At 42.9% G+C, this 19,618-nt stretch overlaps 1 protein-coding gene and 1 pseudogene across 1 annotated transcript in view; one reads left to right on the top strand and one right to left on the bottom strand.

Moving 5' to 3' along the window:
- Positions 1 to 593: 593 nt before the first annotated feature.
- Positions 594 to 19,618, bottom strand: part of Sntb2 (syntrophin beta 2) — a 75,838-nt gene continuing 56,813 nt past the window's right edge. Inside the window, exons 5-7 of the mRNA XM_041649765.1 lie at positions 16,042 to 16,238; positions 9,453 to 9,637; positions 594 to 7,955 (exon numbers count right to left, since the gene is read on the bottom strand). Of these exons, the coding sequence (XP_041505699.1) occupies positions 7,863 to 7,955; positions 9,453 to 9,637; positions 16,042 to 16,238 (475 nt within the window). The 3' untranslated portion in view covers positions 594 to 7,862. The remainder of the gene's footprint in view (positions 7,956 to 9,452; positions 9,638 to 16,041; positions 16,239 to 19,618) is intronic.
- LOC121447713 lies at positions 9,804 to 9,903 on the top strand (annotated as a pseudogene).

Genomic DNA, 19,618 nt, shown 5'->3' with positions numbered 1-19,618 from the left:
GGGTATGAGGCCCAGAAGCAAAGGGAGGCCTGCAGGGATGCATGGCAACACCTGCATTTGCTTGGAGGTTTTGGTCTTGATCTCGTGTTGAATAACTGGCAAGGAAGGCCAGACAGTGGCCACCCAAAGTGCCCTGCATCATGACAGGCATTTATGAGCAAGAGTAACAGAATGCCTGCTAGAAACAGACACGTAAAGGCAATGGAATAAGTGTGGAAAGGTGGCCGAGGGGAGATAAGCTTTGGAAATACACATTAGGCAGGCCTCCCAGTCTCAAGCCTCAGGCTCCCGAGTGCTGGAGTTGCAGCCACCAAGCTGTTCCTTCAGAGTTTTTTTTTTTTAAATTTATTTATTATGTATACAATATTCTGTGTGTGCCTGCAGGCCAGAAGAGGGCACTAGACCTCATTACAGATGGTTGTGAGCCACCATGTGGTTGCTGGGAATTGAACTCAGGACCTTTGGAAGAGCAGGCAATGCGCGCAGGCAATGCTCTTAACCTCTGAGCCATCTCTCCAGCCCTCCTTCAGAGTTTTTGAAACTTTGCTGTAAGTCAGAAACTATGTGCACATTCTAAAAAACAAAGCGATGTCTAAAAGCAACTTTTTATTTACAATATAAAGGTTACAAAGGCATATATACTTATATATATAATATCCTTAAGTTACAAGTTTTCATTGTAATATACAATGCTAAATGTTGATGTGCAACCCAAGGGAAGTGTTGTCTAAGCATCTATATTAATAAGAGTATACATAAAGCTTTTTTAAAAATTAAGAACACATACTGCTCTGTTTTATGTCACGGGTCTTTGATTTGGTAGCCAGAAAACTTGAGACATTTTAGATAAGACTTGAACAGAGGTCTTATTTAAATACAAGATTCTAAAAAGAGAAAACAAATGAAACCCCAAACAACCAATTGGTAGAAATTTATTCTTTTTTGAGACAGTTTCACAATTCGAGCTGGCTCGATATTCACTATGTGACTGAGGATAGCTTCTTCCTGCCTCCACCTTCCAAACGAGGGCTGGGTTCACAAATGTGGCTACCACACCTGGTTTTCTATGGCATAGGGATCGAACCCAGGGCTTCCTGCATGAGAGGCAAGCCTTCTTCCAACTGAGCTATATCACCAGCCTTACCTAAGCTAGCTTTCAAGTCTTTACACTTAGCAAAAAAGAGCAGCTTGGGAAATAAGACATACAAGTGGGAAATATCAGAGTGTGCATAGGAGAAAAAAACAGGCTCTGCTCCATAAGATTTCAGATCTGGCACCAAAAAGAAAAGTGATTGCTCGGGCACTGAGATCTTCAAGCTGAACTAACAACAGACTGTAACCGTGACACGGGCATCCTGTACTGAAGATCTGAACCCAGTGCCTAGGATATAAGTGAGGATCTCGGAGACTGTCAAACCTGAACTTTTCTCTTTCCAGTCCTACTAATTCAGAAACCATCAGCAAGATGGAGCAAATACCCACTACTAGCAGGACTCGTCCTGACAGGCAGCAATACTATGTGCTGGTTTTTATAAAAACAATCATTAGCACCTGATTGTCAAAGGGCAGGTTTAAAGAGCAAGACACTGAAGGTGTGGCCTCATTTTCACACACGACTCCAATACACTTGAAAACAAGGGTAAGAAGTCCATGTAACTGCATCCTTATGCCACCCCCACCACAGAGAGCTCAGCTGCTGTCTGCGAAGGATTAAACATGTTTGAAAAGTTGACCTGAAAGGTTAATAGAAGGCAAGATGATTAAAAGGGAATGTCATTGAGGAAAATTCAGCAAACCTCTCTCACTTTTTCTAGGTCTCTTTCCACTGAATGCCAGTGTTCTAGAATAAGTGGAATCTTCCTAATTTTTAGGACTTATTTGTTTCTGTATTGTATGTATATGAGTGTTGTCTGCATGTACACCACACACTAGAAGAGGGCACTGGATCCCATGTGACTATAGTTATAGAGGGTTGTGGGAATTAAACTCAGGACCACTAGAAGAGCAGCCAGTGCTCTTAACTGCTAAGCCATCTCTCCAGCCCTGGAATCTCGCTAATTTTTAATGCGATTTGGTTGCTTACTAATGGAGAAACAGTCCAGCTATGATGTGTATAAAAACCTTAAAAAATAAAATGCTTACATAGTATGTATGAAAATGAGTACGTCAGCAATGTTTAGAAATAAGCTTTGGTGCCTATTTAAAAGAATAATAAAAAGCAGCTGTGTGTAGTGGTGCACACCTTTAATCTCAGTACTTGGGAGGCAGAGGTAGGCTGATCCCTGCAAAATTGAGGCCAGCCTGGTCTACAGGTCAAATCTCAAGACAACTAGGGATATTACACAAAGGAACTCTGTCTTGAAAAACCAGCCAACCAAATACAAAAAAAAAAAAAACCCAAACAAAACAATCAACACACACACACACCAATATTTGACAGCAAAGAATAATTTGCAAAAAGGCAGATTTAGATATTACATTAAATTCACATATACAAAATTGTTGAGCTGGGTTTCATGTATTCCAGGTTAGCCTCAAATTCTCTATGTAGCTAAGAATGACTTTGATCTTCCTTGCCTTACACCTTCCAAGTGCTGGAATTACACCCCACAAACTGGTTGGAAATTGCTCAGTGGTTAGAGCACTGGCTGCACCTGCAGAAGACCTGGGTTTTCGTTCTCAGTACCCACCGGGCGTGCATGATTCACATGTAGGCAAACACTCATACATAAAAGAAAAATAAATCTTAGAAAACGCTTCGATCCAGTCATCCAAAGTGGGATGGGAAAATAGAGGTGGCAAGAAATGATGTTCAAGTTTAGCTTGAAGCTGGTGCACAGCTGTGATTCCTGGCACTAAGTTGGAGGCAGGAGGACCAGCAATTTGAGGCTGACCTAGGTCATATGAGAGTATATCTACAAACCAAGAAGAAAACCAAAACTTGTTATTCTGAAATCAAAGGGGCTGGGAATATAAGAGTATATCACACGGTAGTACTGACTGCATGCTGAGCATGACCAAGGCCCTGCCTGGGGTCAATGCCAATGTCTAGCAGTAACAAAGAAAAAGAACTCATGTTTTTCTGAGTTAATATAACAACCATTTTTTCTAGTTGATTTGGCCACTGCTGGATAAGAGACAAGAAAATAATGTGCCCCTGTGGCTAGTCCCTGAACCCCAGCCTGAAATCTTGCCTTTGATAAACCTGTATTACTGATTGTCCAGATAGGGTTTTTGTTTTGAGCAGTGTTCCAGAGGGCCCCAAAGCTTTGCACAGGCTGGGCAGGCATTCTACTACTGAGCTACACCTCCAGGCCATTTCATTTTTTAAAGAGAGAAGAGGTTTCAGATCAGCTACTTGGGTAGTCTATTGCTAGAATGGATAACTTCTACTCACGACACTATAGCGTGGGACGACTACGTGGCTCGAATATACATAGCCCAGACATGCAGCGTGACTTCTCTCTACCACTGCACTCTAGTGAATGTTTAGATTCCAGCACAGAGAAAAGTGGAGTTTAAAGACGCGTCAGGGTAACTGCTATCAGCTTTTAAGGATTCTATGTAGAAACTAAAAATCATTCTAGATTATTAAGTATTTTTAAAAGGGCAAAGAGAAGGAACAAAGGGAAAACACAGTTTCTTTTATCTTCAGTAGAGGAAGAGCCACTAAACAACTGTACTGCACGGAAAGCTTCCTAAGCTCATAGCAGACCATAACACCACCTGGTTCATGTGCCTGACCCAAACATTTGAAGGAATGAGTATGATTTTTGTAGAATTCAACTAAAGTAAAATTCAACTAAAGTTCTTGCAGTTTCAAATTTATCTACTTCATTTTTTTCAGACAGTATCATATATAATCCAGTTGGCCTTGAACTGGCTATACAGCTAATCTTGAATTCTCTGCCTGCAGCTATCAGGTACTAGAATTTTATCATTATTTTGAAACAGTCTTGCTGTGGAGCCCTGGTGCCTGGCAAACCTGGTTTAGCTTCCCAAGTGCTCAGATTCCCACTGTAGCGCTACATATTACATACATCCAGAGCAGTGTTCTCTTAAGAACTAAGGGACTGGCATGACTCCTCATTAGACATGAAGAGCTTGTTTGCTTTCCTGGGTCGTTGGACATGGTGCTGGGATCCGAGCTCCAGTCCTCATGGGTCAGTAGTAAGCCCTCTTAACCAATGAGCCCAGATTTCTTTTTTGTTGTTGTTGTTTTGTTTATCTTCTCTTTGTAGCTCTGTCTGTCTGAGAACTCACTCTGTAAACCAGGTTGGCCTCAAACTCACAGAGATTTGCCTGCCTCTGCCTACTGAGTCCTGGGATTAAAGGTGTGCACAACCACTGCCCCAAGCCTAGCTTTCTAAGGGCTGAGTTCATTCTTGGTTCCTAGAGCTGCTGGCAGCTACTTGGGAATAAAAGCAGAATGTTTGGACAGTTTAAATATAATGTACAATCAAAAGCTTGAACCAGTGAGAATAATAAATTATGATCCAGGTCAGTGTCCAACAAAGATACAAAAGAACAGAGAAAGTGCTGGAGTCTCTTTCCTGAACACTTCAAAACTGCTGAACCCTCTCAGCAGGTGAGGCTTCAATACAAGTTTGCATAGCAGCTTGGAAGGTGATTTGCATTAACACACAGGCAGAGTCTTCAGTGAATTTGAAAACAAATCCACACGAATTTAAATTAAACAAGAAGACTTTTGAGTTTCTTACAAAATTTTAAGAAATCAGTAATCTTCTCCACACATTTTTGTTCATCCAAACCATTCATAGTAAAACCTTTTTTTGGGGGGAGCATAATCATGTTCAAAGTTTAAGTTTAATATTTTTTGGTGATAATAATTTCTTCTTTTGAAAGAATAAATTTTGGTTTATCAGCTAAGTGCATTTATTCAGTTGAACAAAAGCTTTGCTACTATTCTTTCAGGAGGATGTTAGTAAAACAAATAAATCAGAAACAATGTTAGCTTTCTGTTGGCTAGAGAGATTTTTCTACATATAAAAAAATAAATAATTCAATCTCTCCTACCAGGCAAATAATTTCCAGTAACAAACTAAGAGTTCAGACAAAAACAAAAAAACAAGAAACCCCACCAGGCACGATCAGACTTACCCTGGTCTGAAAAGTGCTAAACATGGCTTCAAAATAGGCAGATGGTAATTAAAGTAACATTTCTGATTGCCCATAATATCCCGGAATTTAACCTGAAACTGTTTACAAGTTGGTGCCTTTACTTATAATCATCTAATAGGTACAGCAAACACACATGAGCATTTCTTGTATAAAATATTTGATACCAATTTCTGGGCAAGGCTAGTAGATAACATCAGCTTCCTTTAGTCCTCTTTCTTGAGGGGGAGGAGACTTCTCTGCCCAGGGCTAGCAATCCAGGTATGGAATGCAAAGATACCTAGGAAATGGTCCACCTGAACGGCGCACCCTGCAGCTTCCTTTCCACTCGACACCCAGGATCCCACAACATCCCCAACAATAGTCAAAAGAAAGAAGACAATTTAGCTGATTCTATAAAAGAGGTGAATTAACAGGGATGTCCATTTTTAGTTATTATAATCATATAATATTGAAAATATTTTATATTTTGGCATTTGAGTACAAAATTGATAATGCAGGTATGTATCAAGGTGTCTAACACTCACAAAAGGCATTTCACTTGCGGTTTGAAAAATGTGACACAATTAGTTGAACAAATGCCTGGAAGAGCTGCAACAGCTTCTGAACCAAGAGGGTAGAGCCCTGGTTCTCCGGGCTGTTAATTGACACAAAATCACCCATAAGCCTTCATTTTCTACCAGGACTGAATGTAGAGTTAACTCCATGGGCTGCAGTCTCAGACAGGCAGATGCTCACCGTACCTGCCCAGTCACCACACCACTCACTGCTCTTCTAAGGGACAGGGTGGCAGAAGCTCCCATCAGTCTTCTTGGTGGCTTAGCCTTTCCCACCAATACGGAAGACTTCAACTCTACCACTGAAGCGGGTGCAGTTGGTAACTGCTAATAACAAAAGCATCTGAGCCTCTGCCTGAGGTTATCTGTTGTAGTTCTGCTTTCTGAACTCGGCTGGACCTTTGAAATACGGTTTTTTCTTTCTTTTTTTGAGTAGAAGATGTATCATGGATGGATCCAATCTCAGGATTACAACTACTTAAAATATAAAAAGTTCTAGAAAGATGTCCTTTAGATCTTAGTTTCTAGTTTAAAGTGGATCCCAACATTCATTTTTGGTGCGCCAATACCTGTCTGAAGCTGGGGGGGGGGGCATTCCCCTCAGCCTTTGTGCACCATCTGTCTGACTGCAGAGAGCAGGAGGAGGCCTGTCGCCGAGAAGGCGGAGGACAGTGGGCACCTCCTCTACTTGGGTATCTGTCCTTTCCTCTAGACCACTTGTCAGTCAAGGCACCCAAACTTCACACCTCAGGCTCTGCTTGAACAGTTGTGTTTTCTTTCCTTTTCTCCCCTACGCCATCTGAAGCATTACATGCCTGTGTAGCACACTCCAAAGAAATCTAGAAAATTAGAGTTATTTCTAGACATTTTTTCAGAGAACACAGAAAACTCTAAGTCAATATTTCTTTTTGTTCTGATTTAGGGATTGTGCTAACCTGGGCATTTTATGTAGCGAGACTATCTGAAATGTTTCTACACACATCTATTTTCTTCCAAGTCAGGAAAAATAAGCTGGATATGGTTTATCCAGGCCACATCAGAAAGCACCCTGAGGCTGAGTCCTGATGACACTGAGCTGAACCAAAGCAGGTGGCTGCCTCTGCGTGTCTCATCACTCCAACCAATCAGGGTGGGTGGGGAAGAGCTGGAGGTGACTTGTCCTTACTACTTTGGGACCACACAAGTCCAGTGCCAGGATCTTTCCTGGCCCCACAGTGCCACTTGACATGGCATCTGTGCTGCAAAGCTAACGATCCACAAAGTCACCACCGAAAGATGCCACTAAGGAAGCGACCTAAGGGATGACTCCTCAAAGCTAGATGGTCTTCCTAGAGTGGCAGTGAGATCCAGTCAGCCAGCAGTCACAAGGAAAGCTCCACAGATCCTAACCAAAGGCACATTTGGTAAGCAATAAGAAATGGCTTAGCTTAGAATAAGAATCTTTTTTGCAAAATAAACTTTAGACCGTCCCCAGGCTCCTACCAAATATAAACACAATAAAAACTAAGGAAGTAAACTTCTTTTTCAGAGAAGCGGTTTCCAACTAGATTTTCAACTTGGCCAACCACCAAAAAGGGGAGTGAACGCAAAGGTAGCACTCATGAGTGGCAGAGCTGCTGTGTGGGGCAGGGTGAGGTCAGTGAGAGCCAGGTGGATGGAAGAACCATTGGGGAATTACAGGTAAAGACAGGAATGCTGTGTGCAATCGACTTGTGTGGGATGCCAGAGGGATGATGGGCTGCTGGACACTAGCATCTGGGGAGCCACAGTTATCCTAACAAGAGCTCAGGGCTAAGCCCCACACAAACCCTGCAGGAAGAAAAGGAGAACTTCTCTGACTGTTTATAAGCAAAGAGCCAGCCTTCCTAACAGGAGAAATAAACACAATTACTTAGCGATCACAATATGAGTCGAAAAATCAACAGCTTCAATTTGGAGCTTATTACAGTTCTAGAACTCCTGACCAAGGCTGCGTGGGAAAGGTCGGCCCTTCTTTAACCCTGTGGTTTCAGCAGTGAGCTGAGGTTCGTGGGAAGGCACTGTGATGGAGGAGAGCAGGGCTTCTTTTTGTGCTTCTTTGTTGTTGCTTTCTTTTGATTTTTATTTTTTTTTGAGGTGGAAATACTTCTTGTGACAGTCGAAGCCCTTTCTTGACTCTTGTGCTGCTCATACAAGCAGTCCCATTCGAGTGACTTTGGCGGATAAGAAGGTGTGCAACACAAACACAATCGGCTTTGGACAAGAATGCAGGTCCATGGTCTGTGGAGAAAGGACACACACTTTAATAAACAAAGGCGCGAAACAAATTTAGATATGGTGTTCCACTTTTTTTTGAGACAGGGTTTCTTTGTACATCCCGGGCTGGAAACTCTCTCTGTAGATCAGACTGGCTTTGAGCTCACCAAGATCCACTTGCCTCTGCCTCCTGAGTGCTGGGATTAAAGGTATGCACCACCCAGCTGACTCCATGTTTGTTTTGTTTTTTAATGCAGTCTCTTGAAGCTCAGGTAAGCCTCAAATTTATTGCATAGGTATGGATAACCCTGAATTTCTGATCTGCCTGCCTGTATTTTCAAGGTTCTGAGATTATAGGGACGCAACACCATGCCCAGATTTATGTGGTGCAAGGGATCAAACAGAGCTTTGTGCATGCTAGGCAAGCACTCTATTAAGTGAGCTGCATTTCAATGCCTAAGTCACGTTTCTTTATTGTGTGTATACAACTTGAGTTGTGTACAGTGAGCATACGGGTGACGGTACATGGAAGACAGCTTATGGAAGTTGCTTCTCTTGTGCTACCATGTGGATCCTGGGACCCATCATAGGTCATGAGGTTTGGTGGCAATTATCTTTACTTGCTGAGCCATCTCTATGGCTCTTTCCACACCCTTTTTTGAGAGAGGGTTTCTCATTGGCCTGGAACTTGCCACTTAAGCTAGGCTGCATGGCCAACAAGGCCCAGGGATCTATCCATCTTTGCCTCCCCAATGCTGGAATTACAAGTGTGCTACATACCTAGCTTCTTTAATGTAGATTTTTTTTTTTTTGGATTTTTTTCGAGACAGGGTTTCTCTGTAGTTTTTGGTGCTTGTCCTGGAACTAGCTCTTGTAGACCAGGCTGGCCTCGAACTCACAGAAATCTGCCTGCCTCTGCCTCCCGAGTGCTGGGATTAAAGGTGTGCGCCACCACCGCCCAGCTTGTAGATTTTTTTTAAAAAGGGGATTGAACTCAGGTCTTCAAACATGTAGAACAAACACATTACTTTTTCTCCACTTCTCAGACGAAACTTTAGAAAAACAGAATCACTCCCTAATGTGAAGAAATGAAACAACAAAAGCCCAGTCCTGCCTTCGAGGCCAGACTGATCTACAGAGCAAGTTACAGGACAGTCAGAGGGCTACACAGAGAAACCCTGTCTTGAAAACCAACAAATAGAAATAAATAAAAAATAAAACCAAGACAATCCCAGTGCCATCCTGAAAATCAATGAACAATGTCTTAGCAGTAATGGAATGTCAAATGTTAGGCCACAGGAGATAAGAAACAGTGAGAAGGCTGGGGATATAGCTCAGTGGTAAAGGACCGCTCGGCATGCAGTGGCCTTCCATTCAATATTCAGCAACATAAAGGAAAGTAAACAAGCAAGCAAGCAAACCAGAAGCAATGTGAAAGACAGAAATGACTAGTGCAGAAGGTTCATGTCATTCAGGGTGCCACCCAATAGGCATGTTCATGGTTTACAGAAACATTCTTACCAGTTCTCCCTCAGGACCACCAAAATCCAGATAGAGATTTCTGATACCATCATCAGCAGACATCTTCAGCCTTTCAAAAGGATAGCGGTACAATATGCTGCTGGAGCCGCCATTGTCTCTGGAGATGGTGAACCCATGCTCATAGTGGACAGTGAATCTTACCTCTTGGCCACTTAAGGTGCAGCCTACCCAAGACAAGAAAAACTCACATATAATAAAGATTCTATTTTAGTTATCAAGTAGAAAAGAAGTCCTCTAATTTCAAACAGGAAAACAATCTTTTCTTGAGAATATGAGGTCTAAGCTGCTTAAAATTTCCTAAAATATAAATTTTAAAAGATTTATTATTTTGCACTCACTTTGATAGCACAAATACTAAAATTGGAACAAAACAGGGAAGATTAGCATGATCTCATGAAGGAAGAAAATTCATGAGGAGTACATATTTTTTAAAAGATCTATTATTCTTATCATATTTCTTTTCAGACAGGGTTCAGTGTCACCCGGGCTGACCTGTAACTATGTGCTTCTGATCTTCTTGTTTGTGTGTCCTGACTGCTGGAATTATAAGATTGACTACAAAGCCAGCCTGAGTTTTCTTTCTAAGACAGGATCTTCCTCTGAAGCCCTAGCCGTACAAGGTAGAATCTATAAGTCATAATTTCACTTGAGACTGAGCTAAGCTGAAGATAGGAAAGGATTTCTAGGATGGAAATTCAGATAGGCCCCAAAGAAAAGAGAAAACTAGCCAGGTGGTGGTGGCGCACTCCTTTAATCCCAGCACTTGGAAGCAGAGGCAGGTGGATCTCTGAGTTCGAGGCCAGCCTGATCTACAAAGTGAGTTCTGAAACAGCCAGAGCTGCTACCCACCTAAACCCTGTCTCGAAAAACCAATCAAGCTGGGTGATGGTGGCGCATGCCTTTAATCCCAGCACTTGGGAGGGAGAGGCAGGCAGATTCTGTTAGTTTGAGGCCAGCCAGGTCTACAGAGCTAGTTCCAGGACAGGCTCCAAAGCTACAGAGAAACTTTGTTTTGAAAAAACAACAAAACAAAAACAAACAAACAAACAAAAGAAAGAAAGAAAAAGAAAAACCAATTAAACACCCAAACAAAAAGAAGAGATAAAACTAGACAGTCAGGAGATGTGTGGAGCCTCCAGGGTTGTAACAGGCTTTGGCTGCGATCTGGGAAGGAGATAATGCTTATCAAAAGTTTATGCTCAGCAAGAGTCATGAGGTCAATCCTTTCAACATCTAGGGTTGGGGATCAGCCCAGTGGTAGAACACTCAATTCTCTACGAGAATAGAACAAAACAAACCCTGCCAGGCCCAGGCCCATCCCCACAAACAAAGATTGCCTGCAAGAGTGTGCAGGTAAATGGTTCTAACCCCATCCACAAGGTGGAAAGGAGAGGACAGATTCTTATAAATTGTCCTCTGACCTCTATATGCAGCACATGCATGCACACTCTCACAAGCTAACAAAAAAAAAATTAAAAGCTCAACCAAAAATACATCTGAATTGACAGAAACACAGAAACTCTGGTCATTGGGTATGGGGATACATGCCTATAATCTCAGCACTTAGCTAAATGGCTGAAACTGGAGCATCAACAATCTAAGTCTAGCCTGGGCTACAGAGTTACACCTAAAGATTAAAGCTGAGCTTTGCTTCTCTATTTTAACAAGAATGACACGCAAGGAAGTAATTGAGAGGGCCAGGCCCCTAATAACTTAGCCAGGCCTCAGTGCCTGCACACACCAGATCTGGGCCATCTCCCAACCCCCACCACAGGTGATAATCAAATAAGGACTTGTCCAGATTTGCCTAACAATGGAAAAGCTATAGCCTTAGCCCACCCCTGCTAGCCCTACCAATTAGCAATGTACTAATATAATTGCTACCTAAGCAAGCCAATCCTAAATAGAATGGTCACACTGCTCTTAAAATTCCTGCAGCTGAGCTTAAAAGGAGCTTACAGGTCCCTCTCAAGGTCATCGCCCTTTTCTACAGGTCTGTGTGATCCCACACGCATGTGGTATAATAAAAACGCTCCTGCTGATTCCATCGTGTCTTCTCATGGACACCAACAATCATCACGTGCAACCAACATAGTCTTTCACCGGGTATGCAAAAGTTCAAATTAGTTAATGCAGCTGTATGTTTAGGAAACTGGGAAGAAGAAAAACAGAAAATTATTGGTGTCCTTCTCTCCACTATTTGAAGCGAGCTTTGGACAACAAATTAGTAGTTATCCTCATAGAGGAGGAACCTACTGGGTAAGGAGTAAACACGGATGCAATCAGCTTCCTGTAGAAGTAGCCCATGCACTTTCTCTAAATGAATGGCTGCGGGAGAGGTGGGGGTAACTCACGCCCTAACCAAAGTACGTACCCAGATTACAGTCCTAACATCTCTAAAGCCAGTGTGCAGGAGGGACTGGGCTCTAAAGGGGAGCCGGTTAGCTCTAATCTAGAACAGTTCAAAGATGGCCCAAGTTCTTACAGTCCTGGTTGTAGGTGTCACACAGGTGAGTGAGGGCCAGACAGTCACAGCCAAGAAAGGCAAGCAATCAGCCTGATACTGGGCTTGTGTGAGAGTCGTCTCATGTGGTAGGCAAGCACTGAGCTACATTCCCGGGCCTGAGATTTCTCACATGTTGTTTTGACCTGTGTTGCCTCAGGAGGGAAGGAAAGAAAGCAAATACGTATGTGAGAAGAGGTACTTGGAAAAACAGAATCCTCCTGACCCCCAAGACAGGGTTTCTCTATGTAGCCCTGGCTGACCTAGAATTCACTTTGTAGACCAGGCTGTCCTTGAACTCAGAGATCCAACTACCTCTGCCTCCCACTACCTGCTGAGCCACTGGTGCCTGACTGAAAATCTTGTTTATGGAACTTCAACCTTGAAAAGGAGCAGGAAAGATCATACCGAATATGTTTAGGTCTAGACACTGGGCATTTATTTTACTGTATGTGGGACACACACATGTGCATACTCAACACACACGCTACCATGGGCATGTGCAAGTCACATGACAAGTCTGGGAGTTGGTTGCCTCACTCTAACGAGTAGATATTGGGATTGCATTAGGCTGTTAGGGATTATATACACTGAGCCATCTCACTAAACCTATTTTACATTTTTGCTTTATTTATTTTTAAATTATGTAGATAAGTGTTTTAAAGTCTACATTTATGTCTGTGTACCATGGATATGCCTGCTGCCCAGAAGGTGTCACTGGATCCCTGGGGACTAGAATTACAGATAGTTGTGATTCCTTGAGGGTACTGGGAATCAAATTTATGATTTCTGGAAGTGCTCTTAACCATTGAGCCATCTCTCCAGCCCCTTATTTTGTTTTATTTTAGAGACAATCTTAGTGTAGCGCAGGCTGGTCTGTACAGCCAAGAATGACCTTCAGCTTCAGACTCTCCTCTGTCCACCCTTAAACACAGTGTCCTAGTTAACCTTCGCTGTCCATCTGATGCAATCTAGAGTCATCTGAAGAAGTATCAATTAAGGATTTGCCCAGATCAGACTGGCCTGTGACCATGTCTGTGAAGGATGTGATTCATAATGTGGTACCATCCCTGGGCTAGTGGTCCTGGGCTCTACAAGAAGGCAGGCTGAGGGAGGGGAGGGGGGGGAATGCACACCTTTAATCCCAGCACTGGGGAGGCAGAGGTGAGTTTGAGACCAGCCTGGTCTACAGAGTGAGTTCCAGGACAGGCTCCAAAGCTATAGGGAAACCCTGTCTCAGAAAACCAAAAAAAAAAAAAAAAAAAAAAAAAAAAAAGGCCAGGCTGAGCAAAGCATGGGGAGCAAGCCAGTAAGCAGCACCCATCTATGCCTCTGCATCAGCTCCTGCCTCCAGTTCCTACCCTGCTTCAGTTCTTGCCCTCACCGATTTTAATGATGAACTGTTATACAGAACTGTGAGTGAAATAAACTCTTTCTTCCCCAAGTTGCTTTGGGTCATGATGTCCATTACAGCAATAGTGATGCCAGGGCTGTTACACAGAGAAACCCTGTCACAAAAAACCACCACCACCACCACCAAAAAGCAACTTCTTTTTCTTTTTTCTGAGACAGGGTTTCTCTGTGTAGTCCTGGTTGTCTTGGAACTAGCTCTGTAGACCATGCTAGCCTTGAACTCAGAGATTTGGCTGCCTCTGCCTTTGACTAAAGGGATGTACCACCACCACTTGCCTTACAGGTAACTTCTGAAGAAGTCCATAATATTAACACACTTAGTAAATTAGTAAACCCAGAGGGAGAAGAGATTCACTATGGGGCCCATCGGTGCTATACTGAAATGAATGTTATCATGTTGTCTATGTGCATGTGTGTAGAGGTCAGAGGCCAGACCTTGGGACTGTTCCTCCCTAGTTGTTATCCATCTTATATTTTTAGAAACAAGCAAGTTCTCTCGCTAGTCTGGCCATGGACTCCCAGGTAACCTTTACCTTTCTGGGAGAAACTGGAATGACACACAAGAGCCAGCACAGCTGGATTCAGTTGTAGACATGGGTTCTGGGGAATGAACTTTGGCCTTCATGCGGTGTGGCAAACACTTTATTTTCTCTGCCAATATCTTTTTTATTTAGTCTGTCTGGAGTGCTGAAGACTGAATCTCACTCTCTGCATGGACCATTGATCTCCACTTCTTATCCCTACTCTGTATACCCCCCCCCCTTTTGATTTTTTTGAGACAGGGTTTCCTTGTGTAACAGTCCTGGCAATCGCTTTGTAGACCAGGCTAGCCTTGAACTCACAGATCCACCTGCCTCTGCCTCCCAAGTGCTGGGATTAAAGGCCTAACCTTTGTATTTCTTAAATCCAAACACTGGTGAAGACCTACTGATATAGATTTTTTCCCTTATTTTTCAAGACAGGGTTTCTCTGTAGCTTTGGAGCCTGTCCTGGAACTAGCTCTGTAGACCAGGCTGGCCTCGAACTCACAGGAGATCCGCCTGTCTCTACCTCCCAGGTGCTGGGATTAAAGGCATGCACCACCGTCGCCCAGCATGACACAGATGTTTTATGCCACAAATCCTGCTTCTACTACTCTGGGATCAGTTACTTCATTACCTTGTAGTTCTAGGGAGTTTGAGTGTTTCTGGAAAAAGTTCTTTGGCCTGACCCTACAGCAAAACAGGAGGCAGAGTGAGAGTGAGAGGGTAAGAAAGGGAGAGGGAAGAGGGAGAGAAAGAGAGAGAGAGAGGCAGAAAGACCAAGTCTGTGACAAGCTAATCACAGAGGACAATAGGACCCTGTGCTCTTCTCACAGCTTAGTCAAGGACAGGAAATAAGGTCTCAGTTACTTCTATCTCTCTCATTATAAAGCACAGCTCTGGGTAAACACTAAAGTACACAGCAAATATTTGCTGATGTAATGGATGAAGGGGATTGACACCGTGTATCCTTCAGGCATCTAATCCAGTCATGAGCATGAGTCATCTGGAGAGAGAAGGAGGGGCATAACGCACTGGCTCCACATGAGAACTGCAGCTCAAGTCCCAGCCACACTAGCCCTAGCTCTTGTGAAACTGAAAGGCCAATTGAAATACCTGTATGCTTGCAGAGCATAAGTGAAACCCCAAATTCACAGGGACTAGCCACTAGAGGGAGCTTCCAAAGTGAAACTATGGCAACCAGCTAATTCAAGCACTAACAGTGTTGGACAGAATATTTTCAAACCTTTGAAGAGAAATTAATATTCCAAACACTTTATTCTCTGTAACTACAATATTGTCAAATGCTTGTATTTAAAGGTGTCTAGACATATCTTAGATGTTAAATCTTATTTATTTATTTATTTTTTTTTGAGAAAAGGTTTCTTCTCTGTGTAGCCCTGGATGTAGACCAGGCTGTCCTCAGACTCACAGAGATCCTCCTGCTTCTGTCTCTTCAGTGCTGGGATCAAAGGCATGCACCACCATGCCTGACCCTAAAATCTTCTTAACTATAGTCAGTGGATCTAACTTTTACTGCCCAGTATCTTATACTATTAAATGTAGATTTTAAAAGATGAACAGTAAAAAAGCCACGTGGTTAATGCCATGTGGCAAGCTTGGCAAAGCTTCGCCAGTGAGACAGATACTGGACTTCTTTTCGCCATCACCATTTGAGCTCACGTTTTAAGGCAGTTTATAGTGGGCACACACAACAATGGTGGCTTTACTTTAAAGCTGAGCAGTTTCACTTAATTAATGTTAGAGGGTAGGAGAGATGGCACATAAGTAAATCCTGTCTCTTCTGCTTCCCTCTTTTGGTCTCCAAGGACACCTGCACACACGTGACACAAACAGACAAATATACACCCACACACATCACTAAAAATAAATCTTGAAAAAATACTTTAATTGCTGTTAAAAATCCAGCATCAGTGCCAGGAATGATTGTGTATACCTGTGATTATAGCACTGGGGAGTAGAGCAGGAGGATCAAGAGTTCAAGGCCATCCTCTCACCCTTGGTACAAACTGAATTACAGGCCAGGACAGGCTATGTGAGAACCTGTTGCGGATAGACATACGGACAGACGGAAACAAACAAACAAACAAACAAGCAAATGTATCTCTACCTAGGGAGACTTCCTTGACCAGTTCGGCAGCAGCATGACAACCCTGAACAAGTATTCTGGTCCAGGTGGACAAATCCCGGTGAGTTTCAACCCTGAAGAGATGCATCTCAATGCCCTGCCGAGAGCCCGTCCTTGTAGCAAAGGTAAGGTCAGATCCAAGGGAGGGTGACCGACATCCAGAACCTGAATGAACCAACCTAGGACACAAATAGAATAGAGAACTAAAGTAATTACTGCATTACTGGAAGAAAATGCCAGAAATGTATACTCATTGGTAAGCAGAAACTGATAAAAACCTTCAGCAGTTTTTAGATGAATACATTTCAAAACCAGACTGTGATTTTTTTTTGTTTTTGTTTTTCGAGACAGGGTTTCTCTGTGGTTTTGGAGCCTGTCCTGGAACTAGCTCTTGTAGACTAGGCTGGTCTCGAACTCACAGAGATCCGCCTGCCTCTGCCTCCCAAGTGCTGGGATTAAAGGCGTGTGCCACTACCGCCCGGCTGAGACTGTGATATTTTGAAGGTGATACTATTCTTTAATCCCACAGAATAATCCCTGGTGTTCCAAGAGGCAGGATACTACTTACTCTCTTTATAAAAAAAATTACCAAAAAAAAAAAAAAATTACCCACTAACAGAAAAAGGGATACAGAAGTCCTGACAGGGGATGGAGAGACAACTCGGGTTAGGAGCATTTGCTGCTCTTCCAGAGGACCTAGGTTTGACACACCGCAGTTCACACCATCTCCAAGACCTCTCACCTGGCGGCCTCCACAGGCATCAGGTACACAGATGGTGCATGGACATACAAGCAGGCAAAACATTCATATAAAGAAAATCAAAACCCAAAGAACAAGAAAAAAAGAAAGAAGCTGGGCGGTTGTGGCCCACCCTTCAATCCCAGCACTACGGAGGCAGAGGAGGGCGGAACTCTGTGAGTTCAAGGTCAGTCTGGTCTTCCAAGAGATTAAGCTAGTTTCTGGCTAGTCACCAAAGCTACAGAGAAACACTGTCTTAAAAGAAAAAGAAAGGAAGGGAGAGAGGGAGGGAGGGAGGGAGGGAGGGAGAGGGAGAGAGAGAGAGAGAGAGAGAGAGAGAGAGAGAACGAGAACATCCAAATGCAAATGTAGTGGTGCATGCCTGTAATCCCAACATTTAGGGAGCTGAGGCAGGAGGATTCTAAATTTTAAACCAGCCTGGGGTACAGACAGTGGCCTCTCAAAAAGAAACAAAACACCACACAACATCCCAACCAGTGAATTAGAAAAGGAAGTCCTATGGTCATCTACCACATGGATGAACTCTGAGGACTTCTTGTTAGATGAAATGAACAGGTCACAAAACTCCACCATGCAGCACATGGTTCTACTTCTATACAGCATCCAAACCTGATCCAAAATTAGAATCTTTCTTGAAAACCAGAATTTTATCAGGGCGACAGTTAGCACTCTCCTTGGGTTTTTTTTAGAGCAGGCTCCTTACAAGCATGGATCTGAGCACGGTGGTTTGCTAATCAGCCCTCTTCAGGGTAGAAACTCTTCGTGGACTTCAGAAGTACAGCTCTTTTCTCAGCTCAATAGTTGCTATTTCAACATGTTGAATTTTAAAAAGATGAATACTTACAGGTTAAGATGAAAGAAAACTGATAATTTGTGCTGCCGATGTGGCTGGCATGTGTGGGTGTGAACACCTGTCCCTCTGTGGAGGCCACAAGTCACATCAGGGGTCCTCCTTGTTCTGTGACCTGACAGCCACAAAGTCCTACCAATCCTCCTGCCTCAGCTGCCATTGCACTGGGCCTACAGGCACATGTGTGGGATGCCTGGCTTTCTCCTGGGTGCTGGGATCAGAATGCACTCTCACCCACTGAGCAACCTCTCTACCCCAAACTGAGTTTTTACTGCTTCAATAAGACATTTAAATTAAACTGACTCCCTACCCCCACAGGCCATTTAGAGAACACAGTGCCTATGGACAGCCTGTACATGTGACTGGTTGCCAGTTGCCCTGAAACCTGTAAAGGTTATCAGCAGTTTAACTTACCCCCAGGGCAACTGTCAGCACAGTGAAAACCCGCAAGAAACATTTTATGATTACACGATATTACTATGAGATACGTTTGAATTTACAGACTTGCCCTATGGAGTCACCTCTGAGAACTGTGTTACTATCCTGACTCCTGAAGATCTTACATGCCAGGTGAACACGAGCCAGTTCAGAAAGAGTTAAGTTTTAGAATTACTCAACATGATCCAAGTAAGATGGAGTACGGAGGAAAGTGACAGGGTTATTCTACCACATTCAGTTTGATTGCTAATCCCATGTCAGACATTACAAAATATCAGTCTAGGAGGTATTTTTCCCCTAAATTTGATTTTGAAATATTTAGCAGAGGGACTCTAATTCAAACCAGCTGCTGGATTTGGGGAGCAGCCACTGGTTAGGACACATTGCCAAATGCTTCCCATCCCCACTTTTGTGGGAAGGCCAAATAAACTCACAAAAAGATGAGCTTTAGCAGTTTGGGCTGTATTAGTCCCACAAACTCAATACCACTCAATTTTCCACATGATACAGTAGCCATGTTGTCCTTGGGTTCTGTCTCTCCTGGTTAAAGAGAAAGCTGATAGGAAAAGACTGCAAAACCCACAGTACCTAGGACAGCCTTGATCTTAGTAAAGACGTAAAAAAAAAAAAATCCCTTCATCCTCCTTGCCAAAAATGTCATGTATTGAGAGAAAAAATGTACATGCATACACAGTTTTGATTTCTAAATGTGAGCTGGGCACGGTGGTGCACACCTTTAATCCCAGAACTCAGGAGGCAGAGGCAGGCTGATTTCTATGAGTTCAAGGCCAGCCTGGTCTGCACATCAAGTTCCAGAACAGCCACAGCTACACAGAGAAACCCTGTATCAAAAAACCAAAACCAAACCAAACAAACAAAAAGCAAAAAACCAAAACAAAACAAAAAACCCAACAACAAAAAACTCCAAACCCTAAATGTGTATGTAATCCAACATAAATGATAGCTATTACTTTATACAAATCTAACAATGTTACTTGATCTTGAAGTCTGAAGAATAATTAATTCTTAATTTACCTGGGATTACTTAGTTTTGTAGATAATCAAGATATTGCTTTGTCTTTCCTATATATTTGTTAGTCATTTGAGCCTGGAGCCTACTGATTCGGCTGCATTGGCAGGTAGTGAGCTCCATGACCTATCTGTCTCCACACCCCCAGGACTGGAGTTAAATCAATACCTGGCTTTTTGCAGGGGTTCTTGGTATCTGAACTCAGTTCTCAATGCTCATACAGTAAGTACTGGACCAACTGAGTTGTACACCAGTTCCTCTTGGCTTCATTTTCTTGATGCTACTTGAAACACAAACATTGAGTCTTCTTTTTCCTCACATGGCATGTTTTCTTTTCTTTTTTTCACATAGGCTCCCATGTAGCTCAGCCCAATCCTGAACTCCTGGTTTTATTGCCTTTAATTCTCAAGGGCTGGGATCACAGTTATGTGCCACCATGTTTGATTTTATATTTGATTTTGATGTCATACCTAGGGTCTGA

This window comes from Microtus oregoni, unplaced genomic scaffold (assembly GCF_018167655.1).
Source record: "Microtus oregoni isolate MIOR12 unplaced genomic scaffold, Mior012 000004F_ref0000308, whole genome shotgun sequence".
Taxonomy (NCBI): Eukaryota; Metazoa; Chordata; class Mammalia; order Rodentia; family Cricetidae; genus Microtus; species Microtus oregoni.
Note: the sequence above shows the minus strand (reverse complement) of the source record. Positions and strands in the feature narration are given on the sequence as shown.